This window comes from Brassica napus, chromosome C4, assembly GCF_020379485.1.
Source record: "Brassica napus cultivar Da-Ae chromosome C4, Da-Ae, whole genome shotgun sequence".
Taxonomy (NCBI): domain Eukaryota; kingdom Viridiplantae; phylum Streptophyta; class Magnoliopsida; order Brassicales; family Brassicaceae; genus Brassica; species Brassica napus.
The window spans coordinates 38,445,328-38,469,206 of NC_063447.1; the positions used below are offsets into that span (position 1 = coordinate 38,445,328).

The 23,879-nt window shown below is 35.8% G+C and overlaps 3 protein-coding genes across 3 annotated transcripts in view; all 3 read left to right on the plus strand.

The window, feature by feature from the left end:
• The first annotated feature begins 947 nt into the window (after nucleotides 1-947).
• Nucleotides 948-5,925, plus strand: LOC106390678 (nicastrin). The gene is made up of 16 exons (XM_013831198.3): nucleotides 948-1,207; nucleotides 1,327-1,440; nucleotides 1,507-1,621; nucleotides 2,006-2,088; nucleotides 2,163-2,239; nucleotides 2,617-2,694; nucleotides 3,123-3,194; nucleotides 3,290-3,363; nucleotides 3,474-3,606; nucleotides 3,704-3,775; nucleotides 3,901-4,020; nucleotides 4,237-4,308; nucleotides 4,408-4,548; nucleotides 4,812-4,896; nucleotides 4,987-5,422; nucleotides 5,564-5,925. The coding sequence occupies exons 1-16, from the start codon at nucleotides 1,126-1,128 to the stop codon at nucleotides 5,826-5,828; spliced, it is 2,019 nt and encodes a 672-aa protein (XP_013686652.1). The 5' UTR covers nucleotides 948-1,125; the 3' UTR covers nucleotides 5,829-5,925.
• A 13,775-nt stretch (nucleotides 5,926-19,700) lies between these two features.
• On the plus strand, nucleotides 19,701-20,867 carry LOC106393714. Its single transcript, XM_013834387.3, has 3 exons — nucleotides 19,701-19,899; nucleotides 20,083-20,283; nucleotides 20,380-20,867. Exons 1-3 carry the CDS (start codon nucleotides 19,857-19,859, stop codon nucleotides 20,703-20,705), a joined length of 570 nt encoding a protein of 189 aa, XP_013689841.2. The 5' UTR covers nucleotides 19,701-19,856; the 3' UTR covers nucleotides 20,706-20,867.
• A 1,082-nt stretch (nucleotides 20,868-21,949) lies between these two features.
• Nucleotides 21,950-23,879, plus strand: part of LOC125574777 (beta-fructofuranosidase, insoluble isoenzyme CWINV2) — a 3,401-nt gene continuing 1,471 nt past the window's right edge. Inside the window, exons 1-4 of the mRNA XM_048754212.1 lie at nucleotides 21,950-22,240; nucleotides 22,424-22,432; nucleotides 22,520-23,538; nucleotides 23,679-23,879. The exon at nucleotides 23,679-23,879 is cut by the window's right edge and continues 47 nt beyond it. Of these exons, the coding sequence (XP_048610169.1) occupies nucleotides 22,048-22,240; nucleotides 22,424-22,432; nucleotides 22,520-23,538; nucleotides 23,679-23,879 (1,422 nt within the window). The 5' untranslated portion in view covers nucleotides 21,950-22,047. The remainder of the gene's footprint in view (nucleotides 22,241-22,423; nucleotides 22,433-22,519; nucleotides 23,539-23,678) is intronic.

Genomic DNA, 23,879 nt, shown 5'->3' on the forward strand with positions numbered 1-23,879 from the left:
TAATATCTTCAATGTCGTATCTTTAATGTACCTATTAAATATAGAAACTGTAACCATAATTACACTAATTATAAGAATAGATTTGATTCCAACCAAATGATCTATTACTTCGGTAATTGATTTGCTTGCAGAAGAGAAAACAATAAATTTAAAATTTATAAGAATATAAAGATATAGAGATTCCAACCAATTGCCTATATTTGCGTATGATTTTCGCATAATAAGCTTCAAATTGAACATTGAAAAAGATAGAGATATTTTTTTTAAACTTTTACCGATACAAACTTAAACAAAACGAAGACTTAAATGTAATTTTTTTTGTTACACTTCCCGGAAAAAAACTGTTACAACATGAGCTTTCATAATATGACTTTTTAACATATTAATGTTATGGACATTTAATAATTATCTTGACGAAAAACAAAGACTATAAATAATTTATTATTAATAAAATTATGAAATTATTTACAATTTGATGACTAATTCATCGCCTTTTTTTATATGTTAAATTTTTCATAGAAGTTTAAAAATCATTTTATTTTCTTTAAACATGTATAACTAATTTATAATCTTTTATGCCATACTAAGTCATAATATAATATTTCTTTATATTTTACATTAATAACCATTGTTTTAACATATCATCTACAATTCTCTAATTACGTCTATTTGTTCAATTTTTTATATGATATCGAATATTCATCGCAAATAGATGGTTTAAGATGCCAAAAAAAATATTTTCTTGATGAATATAATACATCAAATATTACAAATACATTATTTAATTAAATAAATAACCAAAAGCCAAAAATTCAAATCAGGGAGGGTCTAGTTTTAGTTATTTTGAAATATATAGGGATATCTAAGGAATTTTTCTTAAAGTTTTCCCACATCTTAATAAAAAATTTAGTTTATAGGCATTATTGCATTTGTCGAAAATAAAAATAAAAATGTGTTTTAATTAATCTGCGCACAAGAAATTACCTCCGACGCGAAACATCTCAGTCTTGACTCTCCGAACTCCCAACTAGGGTTTCTCGATCTCTCCACCAAATGCTTCTTCTGCAGCGATGATTTCTACATAGCTTCCGCTGATTCCAACTCTCTAAGCGGCATCCAATTTCAATGGGACTTCCTCGTCTCGTTGCTGTTGCTTTTACACTTGCTCTAGTTTCAATCTTTCTCCCTCTCCCGTTCTCTCTCGCTGGTGAGTTTTCCTTTTTCTGATTTGTATTAGCACAAATTATCTATCGTTTTTTGATAGAACATTAGTTTGTTAGTGTGATCCATTTCGAAGATTTCTTTTTTTTTTTTGGGTGTGTGCAGGTGAGATAACGTCTATTGAATCTGTGCCTGACCTTCAGAAGCTTATGTATGTTGCTGTTGATGGGTATCCTTGTGTGCGCCTCCTCAATCTCTCTGGAGAGATTGGCTGTTCCAGTAAGATTCTTTTATTATTCGATTAGTTCCCCCCCTGGTTTTTATTTTTGTTTATAATATACTCAGATCCTGGATTGAGTAAGGTGGTGGCTCCACTCATTAAACTCAAGGATGTTAAAGATTTGGTTGAGCCGCACACTGTTTTGGTTACAGCTGATGAAATGGAAGATTTCTTTACCAGGCATGTTCCTTTGTCTCTTTTTTTTTTTTTTGCTAAAGTTCTATTCGGTTTAGAACAAATCTCTTAATCTGTGGACTAGTGCTTTAACTCCCATGCTAATAAGCATGTAGCCATGCATGAAATAGGTGTTTGCTTAACATCTGTCAATAAAGTCACTTTTGTTGTTAGTGCATCCGGAGCTAATGATGTTCTATTCACTAGGATCCTGTAATTCATTCTACAAACTATTTTAGTCATGGCATTATTGGTTAGATTTTGTACCTCTTAAACTATTTACGTTAGAATCCTACATTGCGCATTCTGTTTTACTTCTGGCATGATTCATTAGATTTTGTACACCCTCTGTTAAAGTAGAAATTACTCATGATTTATTGCTATTTTCAGGGTATCAAATGATTTGAGTTTTGCTAGCAAAATTGGTGGCGTTCTAATTGAGTCAGGATCTAGCTTTCAACAAAAGTTAAAAGGTACTATGCCAATCCGCATATTTCTATTATTCTGTCAACCTGATGCATTAGTATTTGTTTCTTCTTTCCTGTAGGTCTTTCCCCTGATAAAATGTTTCCTCAGGCGGAGTTTTCACCATATAAAAACGTTGAGTACAAATGGAATCCAATGGTATAATATCATAAACTCTGTCTGAATCTTTGAAGTTACATCTTCTTGTGATGGATGTATGTGGGTTAGAAAATATTTTAATCAGTTATTACCAATCCATTGTCAAGCATTTCCAAGCTGTATGCTATTTTTTACTGGAATTATACGACATCATAAATCCTTATCTTGTGGTTTGTTCTTGGTGTATAAAACGGAATGCTTGTATGTGCTAAGATTTTCACTTACAAAGAAGTTCATAAGACAGTCGCACATTATCTACCTTAGTAAAATGATATCTTTTTCATGGAGAAGAAAGTGGTTTCAATTTTATGAATAGTTGCAGGCAGTGGGTCTTTAGCCCTCTTAACCATTCTAAAAATGATACATTTTATTTGCAGGCATCAAGCATTATGTGGAAAGCTTATAATTTTCCTGTGTACTTATTGTCAGAAAGTGGTATAACAGCTGTGCAGAAGGTAATCCTTCAAACTTGCATTCTTATGGAAATTATAATTGTATGACTGTTGGTCACTCTTAAGAGCAGTATTCCTTGATGGAAAAATGTTGCATGAGACCTGCCTCTCAATGTCATGTGAAATGATTACTCTTACTTTAGACTGAACTAGATTCCAGAAGTTTTGCTAAACAATGGTTACTGAATCATGATAGAAATACAATTTGGTCCTTCAGTGTTTGTATTATGCATCTGGGTGCAGCTGAGAGTTTATAGCTTTTGAAGTGCAGTTTGTTAATTTCCTTAGCGTGCAATTGGAACCAACCACTGCCTTTCCATTTGTCTTGCGGTAGTGGCAAATTCATGACCTACCTGTAGTTTTAGAGATTGTTGGAAAGACTAAAAATGAAGTGTTTACTTGCATGTTAATAACCTAATATATTTGTGCAGTTCCTTTCCAAGAAAGATATGAAGCATAAAACTTACACCAGTGACGTCGCTGAATTCAATATGGTTATGGAGGTATTTGGCTTTAGCAATCTAGCTCACTGGAGTCTCAAACGTCTTCATGAATTTTTACTGTGACTGGCATTTTGACCATTTATTTTATGGATTAGACTACCAAAGCTGGCACACACAATTCGGAGGCTTGTTTACAGGAAGGAACCTGCCTCCCATTGGGCGGATATAGGTAACATTTTTGGAAGGTCTAACTGCTCTCATGTACTGTCTGATTTCAAAACATGTGATAACTTTTCAACGGATAAGCTTCGTTTTTAATATCTTTGTTATGAAGAACAGTGTTTGGTCCTCACTTCCACCAATCAACGTTTCGTCTTCCAACAATCGCAAACCAATTGTGCTAACTGTGGCCTCCATGGATTCTGCATCATTTTTCCGTGACAAGAGCTTTGGTGCAGGTTCACCGATATCTGTGAGATCTTGCTATTTATTGCTTCTGGCTTGACCTGTATATGTTTTATTTACTCTTCTTTTTAGATTCAGTGTTCAACGACCCATTTGATTTTCAGGGACTGGTAGCTCTTCTGGGAGCAGTTGATGCTCTTTCTCGAGTTGAGGGTTTAAGTAATCTCAAAAAGCAGGTGCCAATTAATAAATATAATCACCTAGGACTTTCTAAAACACTTCAGTGTGCCATGTGAATTTGTTCTGTAGCTTGCACGTCGCTGTTCTGTGCCTCTTATAGCTTGACGTGTGTATCCTGCAGCTTGTATTTTTGGTTCTGACCGGAGAAACGTGGGGTTACCTTGGCAGCAGGAGGTTCTTACACGAACTAGATCTGCATTCAGATGCTGTTGCAGGCCTTAGCGATACCCTGATTGAAACGGTAACATTTTTTGTTTTGATCCGAGGAAGTTGGTAGAGACAGCTAGTCTCTCATGCATGAATACCCTTGTGGAAAAAAGTTGCATAAGTGTTATCGTTGCTGCAACGTATTTTGTTCCTTAGTAGCAAAGAAAAAAAAAGTTTGTTGCTTACCGAGTGTTCCTTGTGATATTGTGACTTCACAATTCCCAAATTGCTGTCTTCTATTATCTATCAGGTGCTCGAAATAGGATCTGTTGGGAAAGGTTTGAGTGGAGGGATCAATACCTTCTTTGCTCATAAAACCAGGGTGAGAAATTCCTGATGCGCTAAAACTCTTACGTAATTAATTAAATCATGTGAATCTGTAGTAGGCGACTTAACCTCCACATTTGGTCTTCTGCTTTAGGTTTCTTCTGCTACAAACATGACACTGGATGCTTTGAAGATAGCTCAGGATTCATTTGCATCAAAGAATATCAAGATTCTTTCAGCGGATAAGACAAACCCTGGAATACCACCATCATCCACGATGGCATTCATGAAGAAGGTATAATATGTTTTCCAAGTATACATAGATGGAAAGACAATTCAAATTCGTATTCGTAATTTGAAAGAGAAAGCAACTCTTCAAATATATATGAGCATGGTGTTTTGATCTCATTTCTGTTTACCGTAAGAAATCATCAATTGATAGGAAAAGTATGCTTATTGCTTGATGTTAATGTGGTTCTTAATCAGATGGACAGTTGATCAAAAAAAAAAATTAGATGGTCAAGAGTGAAAAAGTTATATAATTTTTCATTGTTGCAGAACCCTCAGACTTCAGCTGTTGTTCTTGAAGACTTTGATACCAAGTTTGTGAATAAGTTCTACCATAGTCACCTCGATGATTTGTGTAAGAAGAAGTGTCACAACCTGTCTCTTCTTTTCGCTCTGAAACACCAGTTTGAACTTTTTCTGATCCTTACTGGTATTTCTATTGCAGCAAATATCAACTCCTCATCTGTAGTAGCTGCTGCTTCGGTTTTAGCCCGTACGCTTTACATTCTTGCAAGTGACAACAAAGATTCAGCTCTGGGATCTATTTATGTCAATGCTTCTTTCGTTGAAGAGCTTCTAGCCTGTCTTCTATCTTGTGAGCCGGGGCTATCATGCAACTTGGTCAAAGATTACATTTCACCGACGAACACTTGCCCAGGCAACTATGCTGGCGTCATGAGTGGAGAACCTTCCTCCAACCCTTACCTTGGTTCCGTCGGTGACGTTTCTAGATTCCTATGGAACTTTCTGGCTGAAAAAACATCTGTCCAAAAGGGAAACACAACCTCGGTTTGTTCAAAAGGAAGCTGTAGCAGAACCGACCAAGTGTGTATCAAAGCAGAGAGTAACAAGGAGGGAACATGCGTGGTCTCCACGACCAGGTAAACTCTTTTCGCTTAGAACTGTGTCTTGTGTCCTGAAACTGAACAAATCATAAGCTAGTGATGTCACATTAGAACTGTGTCTTGGAAGAATCTTTCTAGGTTCTCTTCAGGTTGATTCGGTTGTTCTGGTCGTATCAGGTATGTTCCAGCGTATTCAACAAGATTGAAGTATGCAGATGGCGCTTGGACTATTCTGCCCCAAAACACATCGGATTCTATGGGGATGGTTGATCCGGTCTGGACGGAGAGCAACTGGAACACTATAGGCTTGCAAGTATACACGGTCCAGCACTCAGCATATGACAATGCAGTCCTTGTAGCGGGTATTACAGTCGCAACACTGGCTTATATTGGAATTATGGTTGCCAAATCGTTCATCACAAAAGCTTTGAAGCAGGACTGAGACTTATGATTGTAGCTCCCAAAACTGTATGGTGGTAGAAACCTTTTCTCACAATTCACAACTAAAGTTATATTGAAAACACTTGTTCTTTTTTTTTTTTTAAAGATAGTTCATATTAAATTCTCACCATTTATCAAGAATAAGCAAAAGCTTGAATAAGCAAAGAAGTTGTTTAAACAGTCAAAGAAGTACCAAGCGTGCTCCATTCAGTCTTCTGTGCTAATAAAAGACTTCCTTCCTCTAAACTTTTGAGTATTTCCTTTCCAAAGCTGAAGACGTATTGGCAAATTTCAGCCCGTTGTGATGGTGAGGGTGATTCAGGAAAATTCAAAGTCTTTTAGAGTTTTGCTCCATATCAGAATAAGCAGTGCTTGACACGTTACCAAGATAACCATCATCAGCAAGGAGCTGATTTGATATTCTGATAGATCGAATCAAGAGAGCGATTCTTCTTAGGGTTTGGGCAATCTTCGAAATATTTAATCCAACTAGTGCTTTTAGACTTTTGTCGTGCACTTTTAAGCTTTTAATGTATTTTGGTTTACAATCCATGTCCTTGTCATATAAGCAATTTTGTGAAAGTTTTCAACGATGCACTCAACAAGAAACTAGAGATATCTTCACCATCCACATCTACTAGCTAGGTTTTTTTCGTTTCTAAAGACAAGAATAACAACAAAAATCCCTTTTCCTTCTCATCTACTTCCACTGCTTAATCTCAGCTTCCCCCAGAAGGTAAAAATTTGGGAATCTAAGGTTTGCTTTATTGAATTTTTTTTGTTTTCTCTTGAGTTCTTAATTGATTTTTAGACAGTGGATGTGAAACGGGTTCAGATCTGAGTGGATCAGAAGGTGATGATAGATCATGGGTTTTGAAATTTGAGAGGCAATGATTTCTGATGTAAAGTAGATATGAGGATTATGTGCAAGATGATTTCAATCATTGTTGTTTTAAGTGGTCAAGTTCCATATTATATCTCGTTCTTGATGTTGAATCTTCAAACAGCATGTACAAAAATCAAAGTCTAAAGAATAAGAAAAGTTGGAAAACATTTAAATCTTGATAATGATGTTTTGGTGAGATGTTAGCGAAGAACATAATGAAATGGTGAAATCAGCTGCTGAAACTTATATATGTATATGGTTTGATTCATGTTTTTTTACATTTTGACTAGTACTAAAGGAATTGCTGCAATGGTTAGTAGTGTGTTTTACTTATTTTGTCGTTTGGTTAACAATCTTGTCTTCCACTTGGAACGGAGATCGAGTACTGTGGCCCGAAATGCGAAGATGTATCTTACCCGCTATCTAAAAACCAAGGCAGTAAGTAGTATCATTTGCGTAAATGGCACGATTGTATCTTAGTGTGTTTTTGTTTCCGTAACTGAATGTTGTTGCAGATATTGATGGAGCTTACTTTGGAACAACATTCCATCATTTGTTATTTGTGACTTATGGGAACTTAAAGCCGCAGAAACTGACTCAGAGCTTAATATGTTCCAAGAATCTAGGGCTGGGCAAATATATCGAACCCGAAAATCCGAACCGAACCCGATCCGATAAAAATGAATCCGAACCGATCCGAACCCGACATAAATACCGAATGGATCTTGTTTTTTGGTATTTTGGGTTATGGGTAGGCTTGGGCGTTCGGGTACCCGTTGGCGTTCGGATCGGGTTTTTCGGATTTTGGTTCTTTTTTATAACACCTCCTAGATCCCATTCTAGTAAATTTGCAAGTACTGATCGGGTTCGGGTCGGTTTTGTATCACATCATAGAACCCATAAAGTAATCATATATCATTCGGATTCGGGTTATATTGGATCGGTTCGGATATACTCGAAATAAAATCTAAAATTTAAAAGTAAAACATAAGAAATATATATTTATTTATATATAATTAAGTATTTAAGGTAGTTATTTAAATTTTAAATACTTATTGTTAGATAACATATCAAAATAAATATGAAATTAAATATTTGAAGTATATATTCATGTTTCATTTAATTATATTGTATATTATTTTGGACATTCGGATCAGTTTCTTCGGATATTTTTTCGGTTTTTTCAGCTTTTCGGGTTACTCGTTTGGGTTCGGTTAATAACACTTCGGGTTCGGATATGTTTTATACCACCTTACAAGACCCATTCGGATATTTTTTACATTTCGGACCGGATACGGATCGGGTTTTTCGGTTCGGGTTCGGTTCGGGTTCGGTTCGGATTTCGGGTTACGGATATTATGCCCATGCCTAGTTATGGGTATTATCCGAACCGAACCCGGACCTAAATGGATATCCGATAGAACCCGAAACATTTAAAATCACAAAAAAAAACTTCTACCAAATATGATCTTAATTCTTAATATGTATCCAAAATACTTTAAGATATTATTGAACTTCTAAAATAATTATCTATTACATGAAGGTTGATGGTGGAATGTGGCGGTTGAAGACTGAAGTTTATAGATTTTGGTTTTGTTTTCACTGAATAATGTTTCTCATTTCATGAGAACTTAGTTTTTGTTTTATGATTTCATTTGTCTGATTTTCTTTCTATCACTAACTATGTTTATCTTTCGCTTGATTTTGAATGATCACGTTTAATGTTTTTTCTTATTTTTGAATCGATTTTACTTATGTTTTGGCTATTAAAATATGTTCAAATCATCTACAGTAGAACCTCTATAAATTAATAATCTTTAAATTAATAATCTCTATAAATTAATAAATTTCACCGGTCCCAACTTGGACTGGTTCAAAATTTGACACGAATCGATAAAATAATAAGATAATATTGTTTTAGAAAATTCTATGTAAAAATATGGTCCCATTAAATAATTTATATGTATACATATTTTATATAAGTAGAACCTATTATTATATTATTTATTTTATATCCACAAAGGAATTATCTTTATATTTTCTTAACACTTAAAATATTTTTTGATGAGATTTAGTAATATTATATCTAAAACCACATTTTATGTTCTATGCAATATATATTATATATACCAAATAATATAATAAAATTAAGATAAATGTAAAATTTCAAAAAATAACAATTAATGTCTATACACTAAAATCAAATATTTTTCTTATATTATAATAAATATATCTTAAAACAAGAAATCTAAATAAGGAAACTTTTGTAAATTAATATCTCTATAAATTAATAAAATTTCAAAGTCCCAACATTATTAATTTATAGAAGTTTTACTGTATTTTAAATCCAAAGAACCGATTTCATTGTTATAAAATAGGTACAAATCAGGTATTTTTAAACTGAAGAACCGATTGGGATCCGAGCCCGAAAGTACAATGGGTTATACCGGTTCTTTGAAGATTTACTAAGTCCGACCCGAACCCGATAGAACCCGAACCGGTCCCGAGCCGAACTTTTATATAACCCGAATGAAGCTGATTTTGATAAACCCGAAAAACCAAAACCCGAATGGATAAAACCGATCACCCGAATGAGATCCTGAATGCCCATGCCTACAATAATCTTTGGGTTTAAAAGTACACAAATCCGTGATATGCTAGTGAAAGTTATGATAGCTCAGTTTTATTTTCTCATTGAGTGAAACAATCACTGCTCTTTAGAGGATGCGGGTTAAAAAACCGAAGTTGGAATCTTGAAGAATCTCAGGAAGTTCCAAGAGAAACTTGTCTCGTTGAGGGAGAGTGACAAAAGACAATTTGGGGGATTCAGAAGATTTTTGCCTTATTCGTTGGAATTTTTGTTTTTGTTATGGGCATTTTATGTTCTTTCTTAGCTTTGCATATTTAATGTCATTGTAAAAATCAAAAAAAAAAATCCAATATAAAATCAACCTCATTGGTAATAAACCCTCTATAATTGGTAAGGTAGAGTGTGTGTGTTTTGAAATGTTACTCTGGTTAGCAAATATATATATATCTTCTCAGTTTAGATAAACTATTCCAAACCAAAATAGATAAAAGAGCAAACCAGCTTACAAACGGATTCACTTTTTTTTAATCCTTAGAATCTGAATCCAATTTGAAAATCCATCATAGTCATTGTAACATATAAGAGCGAACCAGCTTAGGCTGAATCTGAACAAGCTTAAATTTAAGAGTTATAGCAATTCAATACTCTGCCTACACAAAATAAACGTCTTGAGCCAAAACAAAAAAGCAGATTGTCAAAAGTCAAAACAAACAATAAAAGCCAGCCACAACATATTTGCTCAACCTCCTTGATGGTGCTTCTAACAGTTATGGTACTAGCAGTAGAGGACAAGTTTTTTCAGTATTTAACCCAAACCACACTAAAACTCAATTAAATCAGATTCAGGATTACACATAATTCAAGATAATAAAGTCTTTGATACAAAACCATATCACAATGTAACCAAAAACTAGATTGTCAAAAAACCAATAGATAAAAAAGCAACATCAGATTTAAATTTAACCTCAATGGTGCTTTTAACACTCACTGCACTAGCACTGCTGCAAACAGAATCAATTTTCCGCAGAATTGATTACTGAACTGTTATTCAATAATCACAAAATATCTATCAAATGCATACTCCACTTACTTACTTCTAACAAAAATCATCCTCAAACAGAGTCTATATCCATTTTCTCTATTTTAGTCTTTTCCTGCTGAGAAGATACAGATTTGTAAACCGTAAACTCAACAAATGCATTGAATTAGACATTCGCTAGGCTAGAAAATTTCCTCAATGTACTTATCTCATGTTTCACCATAATATTGAAACCCAAATCATGTCAATAACAATTTCGAAGAGAAATAGTTTAAAATTCAATACAGCGCAAACCAACTTAAAAAAAAAATAGTGAATCAGAGAATTTCTTACTAAATTTTGAGAAGCGATTGATGGTCAAATACGACAGTGTTACGCGGACAATCCAAGAAGATACAATGTTGATAGGATTAGATTTTAGGAGGAATCGGTCTCTGTGATTTTAGGAGGTTTGGCGAGCACTGTGTGAATCTTCCCTCTAAGGTGTTCAGAAGAAGGTGGATTTCGTTTTTTTTTTTTGCAAAAAGAACCCTCTAAAATGAAAATAAATATGAATATCAAATTGTCGCTTAAAAAATGGTAGGATAAACCTCTGATTTTTGGATTTAATTTTGGTTTACTACCGATTTGGTTTGGTCTAAAGTATTATCACCCAAATTTTTATTTGATGGAATTCAGTTTTAAATGATATCAATGGAGAGACTTTAGTTTAATTTTTTTTTGGTTCAACTTTAATTTGAACCAAATCTATATCAAATTTGGTTCACACATGTTGGGTTTACTTGATTTGTATAAGGTTTGATGGTTTAAGGATCATATTATCTTCGGGTACCAAATGACCCAAGTGTTATACAAAATATGAGTCGGATGTATGAGTCGGATGTAGACAAAGATTGCACTAGCACTGCACTAGTTCTGCAAACAAAATAAGTTTTCCTCACAATTGATTACCAAACTATTACTCAATAATCACAAAATATTGTAGCAAATGCATACCCCACTTACTTACTTTTAACATAAATTCTCCTCAAAACTCTACATTTCGTATAAAGAAGAACCAACACTTACCTCAAACATCTTCATCTTCAATGCATCCAAATCATGTTTTCCCAACAATAAGTAGCATGATATTGAACCCTAGCTCTCTAACCATCCATATCACCCGAAATAACTAAAATGATACAAGGTTCTTGGTTTTTGCCAAGTAAGCATGATCCCAGTAGATTATGCCCGCAATTATAGTTCTATCTGCTATAGGTTTAAATACTGATTTCACTGAAAAATCAAATTTCAAAGACCACGATCACACAAAATAAGAAATATGTTTCCATTAAGTATTAAGCAAAAGAATGAGATGGAAAAGTTACCTCTCGGAGTGTGGTTCACCACAATGCTATGAGCATTGTATTGCATCAACTCTAGTTCATCTATGAATCTTTCTGAATAAGCTGCGATCTCTAAATTTCCTTTGTGACCCTGATCATTCAGAAAGTATTGCAGGTTTGGGGAGAGAGTGAGGACATCAAATCCTTCCGGTAAACTGCAACTCTCTATGTTCCAAGGAGCTCACATACCATCGTGAAAACTCATCAAACTTTTGCCGGATACAAAATACCCAAAGAACCAAATTTCACTTAACAAACCCTTCAACTCCAAAAGTTCAATAATATCGGCTCAATTTCTCGATTCCGCATCAAACCTTTCTCCACTCATAAACTACTCATTTTCTTCTCTACAGCAAGCCTTTAAGAATTTTTTTTTTTGGAAAAGCTTTTCCTCTACATCCTTTAGAACTAACTCATTAAACCCATGTATAATCTTAAACCTCTCAACTCTTCCATCATTTCACACCCATAATCTTTTTGAAACTTCATTCTTTGATTTGCAATCCATGAGAGATGCAGTCACCAAAAACTTAACGAAAATATCTTCCATTTATTCTCTTCACAAACACACTATCTTGAAAATCAAGTTTTTAAGCATATCAAAAATAAGAAGAATGAACAACAGAGTCTATATCCCTTTTCTCTCGTTTTTTCTTTTCCTGCTGACAACATACAGATTTGTAAACCGTAATCTCAGCTAAGACATTAAATCATACATGCTCTAGGCTAGAAAATCTCTTCAATCTACTTATCTCATGTTTCACCATAATACTGAAATCCAAATCATGTCAATAACAATCTATAAGAGAAATAGTATAAAATTCAATACATCGCAAACCAACTTAAACAAATAGCGAATCAGAGGATTACTTACCAAAATTTTGAGAAGCGATGATGGTGTAATACGATAGTGATGAGAAGCGAATATTGTGAAACGCGGAAAATCCAAGAAGATACAACATTGAATGGATTAGATTTTAGGAGGAATCAGTCTCGGTGATTGATGATGGAATCGGTCTCGGTGATTGATGATGGAATCGGTCTCAGTGATTTTAAGAGGTTTGGCAAACACTATGTGATTCTTCACTCTTAGGTGTTCAGTAAAATATGGATTTTTTTTTTTCAAAAAGAACACTCTAAATGAAAAAAATTGCATATTAAACTGTGATTAAAGAAATGCAAGATAAACCTTCAATTTTTGGATTTAATTTCAGATTACTACTGATTTTGTTTGGTCTAAAGTACTGTCACCCAAATTTTGATTTGATAGAATTCAGTTTAAACTGATTATCAATGGAGAGACTTAAGTTTAATTTAATTTTGGTTTAACTTTAAATTGAACCAAATCTTAATCAATTTTGGTTCACACATGTTTGAGTTTACTTTTTATTGGTTTTTATTAACTTGACCTCTTTTTTTTTTGTCAAAATAGATTTGTATATGATTACGCATAAACATATCACAATGTAACCAAAAACTAGATTGTCAAAACTAAAAGATAAAAGAAACCAGAACAGGTTTTAATTTAACCTCCATGGTGCTTTAGTGCACTAGCACTGCTGCAAACATAATTAGTTTTCCTCACAATTGATTACCAAGCTATTACTCAATAATCACAAAATATCGTAGCAAATGTATACCACTTCCTTCTAACATAAATTCTCCTCAGACCCTCTACATATTGTATCATCAATTTCCTATTGTGAAACAAACTGTCAAAGTACAAAACAAATATTCTTATCCACTACAAGAATCACTCTGAAACCAAGAGAGCTATAACTGCTCTATTGTAGAAATCATATCAACATCTCCGGAAATCACAAGCATTGTCGTTGGTTCGTGGTGCTTGTCAAGATAATTGTGAAACCAGTCCACAGTGCCCACAATCATTGCTTTGTCGGCGGTATCTTTATCTTTGGTTAATTCTGAAATAAGAAAGTATCAAGTTATGAAATCAACGGCTATATCACTATCTTCGTGTGATTGTAAATAAGAATGTAATCAAGGTATGAAATCAAAGAGAGAAATAAAGCGCTTACCCTTAGGAGAAAAATACATCATCTGTCATGGCTACCTCGAAATAAGACAGTAGCTCGACATCCTCCAGTCGTATGTAGCCACAAGACTTTAGATAGTTGACTAGTTTTCCTCAAAGAGATTCGATGTTAAATTCTTCTGGTAATTCACAATTAGAGAAATCTCTGTCAAAATAATTAGTTGGAACTTTTCCATAAACCGATTCCCAAGTATCCCTTATCAAATCTTGTTTCAACATATATTTTTGGTTATTGCAAAATTCATTTGCTTGATTGGTGCAACCATGATAAAAAAAGCCATTTTAGTTTTTTGTGGGAGAAATTTTACATTTGGAGGTAATATTTGATCTCTTACTCTAGAGATCTTTCCCAAAATTTCAACGGTTCGAAAGAAATTGTTCTCTGAATATGCAAGATTTCTTTGCTGCAAAAAGTAAGCAGCCATCTATTCCTTTTCTGATTTAAAGTCATTCAGTAACGCCATGACAAACAACCTTGTCAAATCCTCTTTCATTTTTCTCCTGTTGGCTGGAAAATATGTTGTCATAATTAAGCTCTCAGATTCTCTCAGGTTACAGCCACGAGAACAGTCGCCGGGGAAAAAAAAAATATTTATCCATATTAACTCGATTTATCCCTTATATTTTAATTTCCAATCAAGATCCCAAACAAACTTATTCATTGGATTGAGCTTCCCGAACATTGACTTGATATTACCATAAATGTGTCTAACACAATGCATATATTCGGCAGCAAGTAATTGTTTCTTCACAACACTGATTAATCTATACAAAAGCAAACATCCAAGTAATAACATTGGGAATTAAATGAAAAGAAATAAGGTTAAAGCATTAACAAATAACCAACATTACCTTTTGCTGATTTGAGACCATCACAAAGCTTGTTTCATCACCTAAACCTAAGTCTTCTTGTAGCTTCTTCACAAACCACTCTCAGTTATTTGTATTCTCTTTCTCGCCATTTCCCCCATTCAATTGGATAGATCTGGTTATCACCATCCCTCCCAAGTTCTACCAGAAACTGCCCTTTAACCTTAGAATTCAAGAAGGTTCCATCAATAACAATCAGTTGTTTACATGTAGCTTTCCAAGACCTTCTCAACACATGAGAGCACATAAATAATTTTAAGAACAAATCCTCACCATCTGAGTTCTTATAGCTTTGCATTTCAACAAAACCACTGAAATTTGAGTGAAAGATCTCAGTTCCATCATCCCTCGTATAAAAGTGATATTTCTTTACATTTAAAATCAATCGAACCGAATGGTTTGATTTTCTGGTTCATTAATGTTCTTTTCATTTTTGTAATTGTTTGTTGAAACTGTATGGCTCGTTCATAGTTTTTCTTGTAACCGAAATATGAATGTTTAAAAAACATATACTGACTACTGTTCACTATCTTTTTTATACTAAAGATATATATATCTACAAGAGAATCTACACTCGAAAATAATGCAATTTCAGCTTGCAAACACTGCACGGATTAAATGTAAGGAAAGTAACAAAGATGGTATCTTACTTTGGATTATCTACTTCTTTCTTCGCATATTACTTGCAGAGCCGGCCTTAAAGGAAAGGTAATGAACCCTGTGCTTGCGGCCGCCAAATATTATCATTTTAAACGGCCACGTTTGAACAGAAAGTTCTTAGTATCATAGTGGTTTGGCTTGATGTTGTACGCATCCAAGGTCATGGGTTCGAAGTGACTCCGGCCACATTAATTTTTTTTTTTTTTTTTTTTTTTTTCAATAAAAATTCCTTTATTTATTTAATCAGAGATTACAACTCTACTACTGCAGGAAAAAAAAACCCACAACCGGGCCATCAAGAAATAAAGACTGAATCCAAACCTGTACTTTCTTCTGCAAACTTTTGTCGCCTATTTCCTAGCTATCTCCTAGCTTTCTCTAAAAAGGAACTCCATCTACTCTTCTACCCTTCAACAAACTTCAAAATCTACCAAACCAAGTCCCAAGCAAAGTTGTATCTGTTCTGCGAGAGTTATGAGCTCTTGACAAGGGGTCCAAACGCGCTAGAACTACTTGCTTGATCTCAGCAATCAAAATCCGAGCTGGTCTGAAACTTTGGTTATGCACTCTAGCATTTCTTTCCTTCCAAATACTATATATCGCTGCTTGATATACAAGCTTGATGATCAACTTCAAAAACTCATCCGAGGAAGGGTTACTCAACCATCTTAACCCATCCTCAAATATCACAGGAGGAGTAATTGAGAGCCTAGCGCAGAAGAACGACCACACCTCCGCACTGAAGCAGCAGTCAAAGAACAAGTGTTGCCTTGACTCATCCGCAGCGTTACAAAGGATGCAACCCGCAGGTACCTGCAGCCCCCACCTTCTCATTCTGTCCCGAGTGCCCAATCTGTCTCTAGCCGTCACCCAAGTAATGAATGCATGCTTTGGAATTCTCCCTTGGAACCACACTTGTCTGTGCCAAAACACTGTCTCTCCTTGCGTTCGAAGGGCTTCCCATGTACTAGCTGTTGAGAAAGAACTCGACGCTGCATTATTTCCCGGTTTCCACAAATAAATATCGTCCACCTCTGACGATAAAATAGGAGCCACTTCCGGAAGACATTCCCTCAACAATGATATGAACCTGTTCCTGCTACGGCTTCTACTAATCCACCAGGCCCCATTACTAATTGCCCCCGCAACAACTTCATTCTCATGTAGTCCCGTAACAGCTGGTCCTCGCGGTCCTGTGATATCAATCAGTGGACCTAGAGATGTCCAATTGTCGTGCCAGAAACTTGCACTTCTACCGTTACCAACCTCACACACTAGCATGGGCCGAGCAAGATATCTCAGATTACACAAACTCTTCCAAATCCAGCTATCAGTTCTATGTGGCTGAAGCTCCCAAAAATTTCTATCTCCAATCAAATGCCTCCTAACGCAAGAAACCCACAAAGATCCTCCTGCTGCAAATAAAAGCCAGATTAACTTTAACCCAAGCACCTCATTCCATTCCTCCAATCTCCTAAGCCCTAACCCTCCTTCTTCCTTAGGTGTACAAACTGATACCCATGAGATTTTCGCACCTCTAGCTGATGTTGGAGCTCCTCTCCACAAGAAAGCATTACACATTTGTTCCAGCAATTTAATACACTCTGTGGGAATGATGAATATCGAGGCCCAGAAAGATATGGTGGAGTATATCACTGCCTGAATGAGTTGAAAACGTCCGGCAAATGACAAGTGACGAACCGTCCAGGAGTTAAATCTTAATGAGATTTTATCCAGTAGCGGCTGGAAATCACTTTTCTTCATCTTCTTTGATGACAGAGGAACTCCCAAATATCTAATAGGTAGAGACCCTTGCTTAACTCCCAACCTGGCTGCCATCTCTTGACATCTAACTGAGCAACCTCCATCGATCAGCAACTCTGTCTTATCTTTATTTATCTTCAGCCCTGATATTGTTTTAAACTCCTCCAATATCCCCAGAATACCAGCAAGGGACTCCTCAGATCCATCAAAAAAATTAATACATCGTCCGCGAAACTAAGGTGAGTGATAAGTGGCTCCTCGCATGAAGGATGTGGCCTGAATACATGATTTTCAGCTCCTTTGTCCAACATCTTCGACAAAACATCCATTGCCATAACAAATAGTAGTGAAGAGATCGGATCTCCCTGTCTCAATCCTTTTTTCCCAACAAAATGCCCGTTCATCTCACCATTAACAATCACTGAGTAGGAAGGAGTTGAGATACATTCTTTGATCCACCCAATGAATTTGTTTGGCATCTCAAAAGACTTCATCAAGTTAAGGACAAACTCCCAATGGATATTGTCGTACGCCTTCGACAAGTCAATCTTTAAACAACCTCTACTAATCTCTCCTTCTTTATGGAAATCATTCACAAGCTCTGATGCCAATAACACATTCTCACAGAGTAACCGCTTCTGCACAAATCCCACCTGGTTCCTTTGTACAATACTGTCAACAACCAGCTGTAGTTTCCTCTTTAAGAGCCTTGCAATGACCTTATAGATCGTAGAACACAGAGATACCGGTCTGAAAAGATTGAGCTTATCCGCCCCCACAACCTTCGGTATAAGAGCAATTGCTGTTTCATTGAAACCTTTCAGCAACCTCTCAGCAATGAAGAACTCCTGTACCGCCTTGACCGAATCATTACCTACGACACTCCATGCCTCCCAAAAAAACTCCACTGGGAACCCGTCAGGCCCTGGCGCCTTGTTCTTTGGTAAATCAAAGAACATACTTTTAATATCCTCCACTGAAGGAATCCTGATCATCTCCTCCTTGACCCCTTCAGAACAACGAAACACTACCAGATTTTGTAATTCCTCCACTGTCAAAGGCACTACCTCCTCATTAACAGACCCAAGTAGATTCTGGAAGTAAGATACCACCATGTCTTTGATCTGAGCCTTATTTGTCACTTTCAAACCATGCGCATCTACAAGGTACCTTATAGCGTTCCTCGCTTGATGAGCAACTACCGAATTATAATAAAATTTAGTATTTGCATCCCCATCTTTAAACCATCGAACTCTTGACTTCCTTATGAAAAAAATATTCTGCGCAGCCTCAAAGAACTTCCATTTCTTCCTTGCTACAAACTCTTTTCGGAATAAAGAATCTGTAGGCGAGGTTAACAGACGTTCCTGAACGCTCTTTAGATTCAACATAGCCTCCTTCGCCCTCTGCTGTATGTTCTCGCACCCCACTCTATTAATTTCCCTACAAGCCTTCTTCACTGCTTTCAATCTCTGTTTCAGGGAGAACATCTTTGATCCTGTAAGAATACTCTCCTCCCAGGCCACTTGGATATCTCCCAAAAACCTAGGGTGAGTCGACAAGAAAGAGAAGTATTTGAAACTTGTCTTTCGAAACTCAGGTTCCACCTCAAAATCCACTACACACGGCGCATGATCCGAATCTCCAGGCGCCTCAAACACCGCTACAACCTCCTGAAAACTCTGTCTCCAAGTGTCATTTCCCAACGCTCTATCCAATTTTCTTAGAATAGGAGGTCTCCCATTCGACCAAGAAAAGAATACTCCACGCGTTTCCAGATCATCCAACCCGCTGTCTAGTAAACACTCCTGAAATTCCCTCATCCCACTTACTGGGAGCTGGTATGAATCAATAGAGAAATGTTCTGAAGCCACTCTGATCTGATTGAAGTCTCCCAATACCAGCAGAGGAGCTTCCATTACCAATCTATTTCCTGAAACTGTAACCAGCTCTTCCCATAAACTTCTTCTCTGGATCTCTGTGTTATAAGCGTATACAAATATTACCGTGAATGATAATCCTGTCTCCGGTCTAATCTTTTCTAGCGACACTTGTTAGTCTTAAATTGGCTTCTAGCGACACTTGTTAGTCTTATCTAAATTGGCTTCTAGCGACACTTGTTAGTCTTATCTAATCTTTTCTACTTTTACCAAGTCATTATTGTTTTGACAACCCAAAAAATAATAACAAATGTTGTTAAAATGCCCAGGACTAAAATATCTTTTGTTAACAACATTTGTTTTATTATTTAGTTAAAATATCTTTTGTTAACAACATTTGTTATTATTTTTTAATATTTTTAAAGTAATATAAAGCTTTAAAATGTAAAATTTAGAGTTTTAAAATGTTTTATTTTAATTATTAATAGTTTCATTTAAGTTGTTTTGTAAAATTTTAGATATATATGACAAATATTCAACTAAAGTTGATGGAATTGGGTATATCGTGTCTTTTTCAGATCCTAAAAACCTGAATCCGATCCGGACCCGATATGGACCCGAAAAATTACGGGTATTTTATGGGTATTTTAATTATAGACCCGAACCGAACCGGATCCGAGAAAAACCGATCCGAACCCGAACCGAAAATTTTTAAATACCTATTGGATCTAAATATTTAGGACCTGAAAAGAGCCGGACCCGAAAGGAACCGGTCCGAACCCGACCCGAAGACCCGAACTCCCGGGCCTAGTCTCTGAGTAATCTTTCTTCTACGGCGTTTTTCCCCTCTTATCTCTCGTATTGTATCTTCTCCCCTATACACCTCCCTTGATTCGCCGATGTCTATTATGAGGACTAGTCTCCAGGACGGTCGATTCATCAGTAAGTTCTCTCTAGATCTGTCATCTTGCCTATTGTTTCAGTTTTTACCTTTTTTATTTTTTTTGGTATTTGAAATTTATCTCTCGTTGATTAGAAAAAACTAGACCATTAGGTTTTCACCAACTAATGGATACGATGGGCAATTGTTATTTCGTAATTTACTTATTTCATTTCTGTTCGCAGGGGCAAAAACAATAGCCTTCTGGGACATCAATGCTTGCCAGATACCTGATGGCCTCGGTGCAGGAGTTATAAGTGAGAGCGTTAACCAGACCCTTATGAACATGAATTACTATGGTGAATTGTGTTTGAGGCTATATGGCGACACTGATATGGACAAACTCGTTCCTACTTATCATACATTTGACTTCTGTGGCCTGCCTCGTATGTTATTGAATCCTTTCTTTAATCTTTCTCTCTTTTACATGTGTCACTGTATCTTGATGATGATATGTTTATATATGGTTTCCGGTTCTAAAGACACGACAATATTGGAGCAGATATTAGTGGACTTATACGGTGACACTCTGTTTAATCGTGGTACACAAATTAATATGTTGCTAATTGTTGGAGATTTATCAAAAGACAAAGCCATCATCGACGCTTTCAGTCTTTTGCCAAAGAGCGGTTGGGTCAATGTTCTTGTATGTCAGCCATCAGCTGTTGAGGCAGCAGTATTCTCCTCTGAAGTTCAGCTTCCACCTTGGGAAAAAATTGTAGAAACTGCTTTTGCGATTTGTGAAAAGAAGGAGAAAGAGAGAGTAGATTACAGAAAAGAGATCAGAAGAAATACCAGCCAAAGTTAGCCTGTGTCTTTGGTGAATTCTTAAGACAAAATCAAACAAGCTTTCTCTCACTATATTGCTTCGTTTATCTCTAAACTCTTGCATCTTTCCTTTGATTTTCTGTTGCTAAAACCTTGGATTTTAACATAAAGCAATAAAAAACAAAAACTATGGATTTGGTTATGTTATTTTTTCATTCTATATGTTTCATTTTGCTTTCATAACTTTGGATTCACAACATTAACGTGTCAGATGTGGTGGGTTCTACTTTACAGCCGCGAGGACATTTGTCGAGAGAAAAAAAGTTATCTATATTACCTCGATTTACTCCTTATAATTTAATTTAACTATAATTAGATCCAAATTTTATTTAGAAGTAAGTTTCCTCTCCCATGTTGGAACGAAAAAAACAACCGAATCAAACCAAAAAATCATATATCTAAAATCAAACCAAATTGTAAAATGACTAAAAATACCTTTTAGTTAAGAGCCTTAGACTTCAGAATGTTCCATCAATAAATCAGTTGTCTACATGTAGCTTTCCAGGACCTTTTCAACACATGATCAAAGCACACAAATAATTTTAAGAACACATCCTCACCATCTGAGTTCTTGTAGCTTTGCACTTCAACAGAACCATAATCCCTCAGATAAAAGTGCTATTTCTCTACACCTAAAGTCATTCGAACTGAATGATTTGATTTTCTTGGTTCATTAATGTTCTTTTCACTTTTTGTAATTGTTTACTGAAATTGTATGGCTCGTTCGTAGTTTTGCTTGTAACTGAAATATGAATGTTTAAGAAACATATTTACCGATTGTTCACTATCTACAACAATCATTTGAGAGGATCTACACTGGAAAATAATGCAATTTCAGCTTGCAAACACTGCACGGATCAAATGTAAGGAAAATAACAAAGATGGTATCCTACTTTGGATTATCTACTTCTTTCTTCGCATATTACTTAATTTATCTGTCTTATCTAGTCTTTTCAACTTTTACCAAGTCATTATTGTTTTGGCAACCCTCAAAACTATATATGGATCATTGACCAAAATAGCTGACTTGTAATTTGAAATAATAAAAAAGTTGTTAAAAATGGATAAGGAAAACAACGAAAGGTAAAACAGCCATGGCACATTATACTTAATTTTAACGTGAGAATAAGATTATTTTTCGGATCATTAAGATTATCTTCAAAGTTCTAAGCAATATTTTTTTTTGCCTCCTTTCTCTTCTTTATAAACATCGCATCAAAATCTATTTCTCTTCATCACAGAGTTTCCACTCGCATAATAAATTTATTAACAAATCAAATAAAACAAAATAAATCGGTGTGATCATAGAGTTTCATGCACAAATGAATGCTTCAAAGATTGTTTCTTTGTTACTATTGCTTGTATTAATCAATATAAGCAGTAATGATATCAATGGCGTCAATGCATTTCACAAAGTTATCAAGAAAATGCAATCTAAATCAACATCGTTAGAGGTAGTGAGCCATCTTCACAGAACCGGCTTTCACTTTCAACCTCCACGCCATTGGATTAACGGTATGCTGTGAAAAGTTATTCAATCTTCATATTTATTCCAGAAAAATATAATAAGAACGAAAAGAAAATGATTGTTTTTAATTGTTGATGTAACCAAAACATATTGTTGTTCTAACCATTGTTTTCCTTTGGTTTGTTGTTTTTTGTTACTATCTTTTTGGTGGCCTTTCTCGACTCCGACAGATCCAAATGGTAAGTCCATCTTATTTTTATATATTTTGAAACTAATAAAAAAACCATTATACGATTGTAATGTGACAATATTCTAAAATAAAACAGGTCCAATGGTGTACAAGGGAATCTACCATCTTTTCTACCAATACAATCCCAAAGGTGCGGTTTGGGGTAACATTGTGTGGGCTCATTCAGTTTCTAAGGACTTGATCAATTGGGAAGCTCTTGAACCGGCTATTTACCCCTCCAAATGGTTTGATATCAATGGTACATGGTCCGGTTCAGCCACCAACGTACCGGGAAAAGGACCGGTTATCCTCTACACTGGTATCACCGAGAACCATACTCAGATCCAAAATTATGCCATTCCCCAAGACCTTTCCGACCCATACCTCAAGAAATGGATCAAGCCCGACGACAACCCTATCGTAAGACCCGACCATGGCGAGAATGGATCCGCTTTCCGTGACCCGACAACTGCTTGGTTCAACAAAAAAGATGGGCACTGGAGAATGCTTGTGGGCTCAAAGAACAAGCGTAGAGGAATTGCTTATATGTACAAAAGTCGTGACTTCAAGAAATGGGTCAAAACTAGACGTCCCGTACACACTAGAAAAGCAACCGGTATGTGGGAATGTCCCGACTTTTTCCCGGTTTCCATCGGCAAGAAAACCGGTTTAGACACCAGCTATGACGGTCCAAACACCAAGCATGTGTTGAAGGTTAGCTTGGACCTGACCAGGTACGAGTACTACACTCTTGGAACGTATGATACTAAGAAGGATCGTTACAAGCCTGATGGTACCACTCCTGATGGTTGGGATGGTTTGAGACTAGATTATGGTAACTTCTATGCGTCAAAGACATTCTTTGATGACACGAAGAACAGAAGAATCCTCTGGGGTTGGGCTAATGAATCTGATAGTGCTGTGGAAGATACCTTGAAGGGTTGGGCCGGTGTTCAGCTTATCCCAAGAACGGTCTTGCTTGACTCTAGTGGTAAGCAACTCGTGTTTTGGCCTATTGAAGAAATCGAGTCGTTGAGAGGAAAGAATGTTCAAATGAACAACCAGAAAATAGAAATGGGTCAACGCTTTGAGGTCCAAGGGATCACCCCGGCCCAGGTAGTTATCATGTTTTTATACTATGTATAATTCTCAACAATTTATACTTAATGTAAGACATAGCCAGATGAAACATTCGTTTTGGCCTTCAAATTATTATATATGAAAGCATGACTCCTATAATGTGAACGTAAATACAGGTTGATGTGGATGTGACATTCAACGTAGGAAGTCTAGACAAGGCAGAAACATTTGACGCGAGTTTTGCAACAAAACCACTAGATTTATGTAATTTGAAGGGTTCAAATGTGACTGGTGGGGTTGGCCCTTTTGGTCTGATCACCTTGGCTACATCTGACCTACAAGAATACACTCCCGTCTTCTTCAGAGTCTTCAAAGAT

Bases quoted from the DNA above. Each gene is read 5' to 3' on its own strand.
- LOC106390678 (XM_013831198.3), top strand. From the start codon at position 1,126: ATGGGACTTCCTCGTCTCGTTGCTGTTGCTTTTACACTTGCTCTAGTT. The intron at 2,089-2,162 runs GTACTATGCCAA...TCTTTCCTGTAG, and splicing joins CTTTCAACAAAAGTTAAAAG to GTCTTTCCCCTGATAAAATG. The intron at 3,364-3,473 runs GTAACATTTTTG...TATGAAGAACAG, and splicing joins CTCCCATTGGGCGGATATAG to TGTTTGGTCCTCACTTCCAC.
- LOC106393714 (XM_013834387.3), top strand. From the start codon at position 19,857: ATGTCTATTATGAGGACTAGTCTCCAGGACGGTCGATTCATCA. The intron at 19,900-20,082 runs GTAAGTTCTCTC...TTCTGTTCGCAG, and splicing joins CCAGGACGGTCGATTCATCA to GGGCAAAAACAATAGCCTTC. The intron at 20,284-20,379 runs GTATGTTATTGA...CCGGTTCTAAAG, and splicing joins TGACTTCTGTGGCCTGCCTC to ACACGACAATATTGGAGCAG.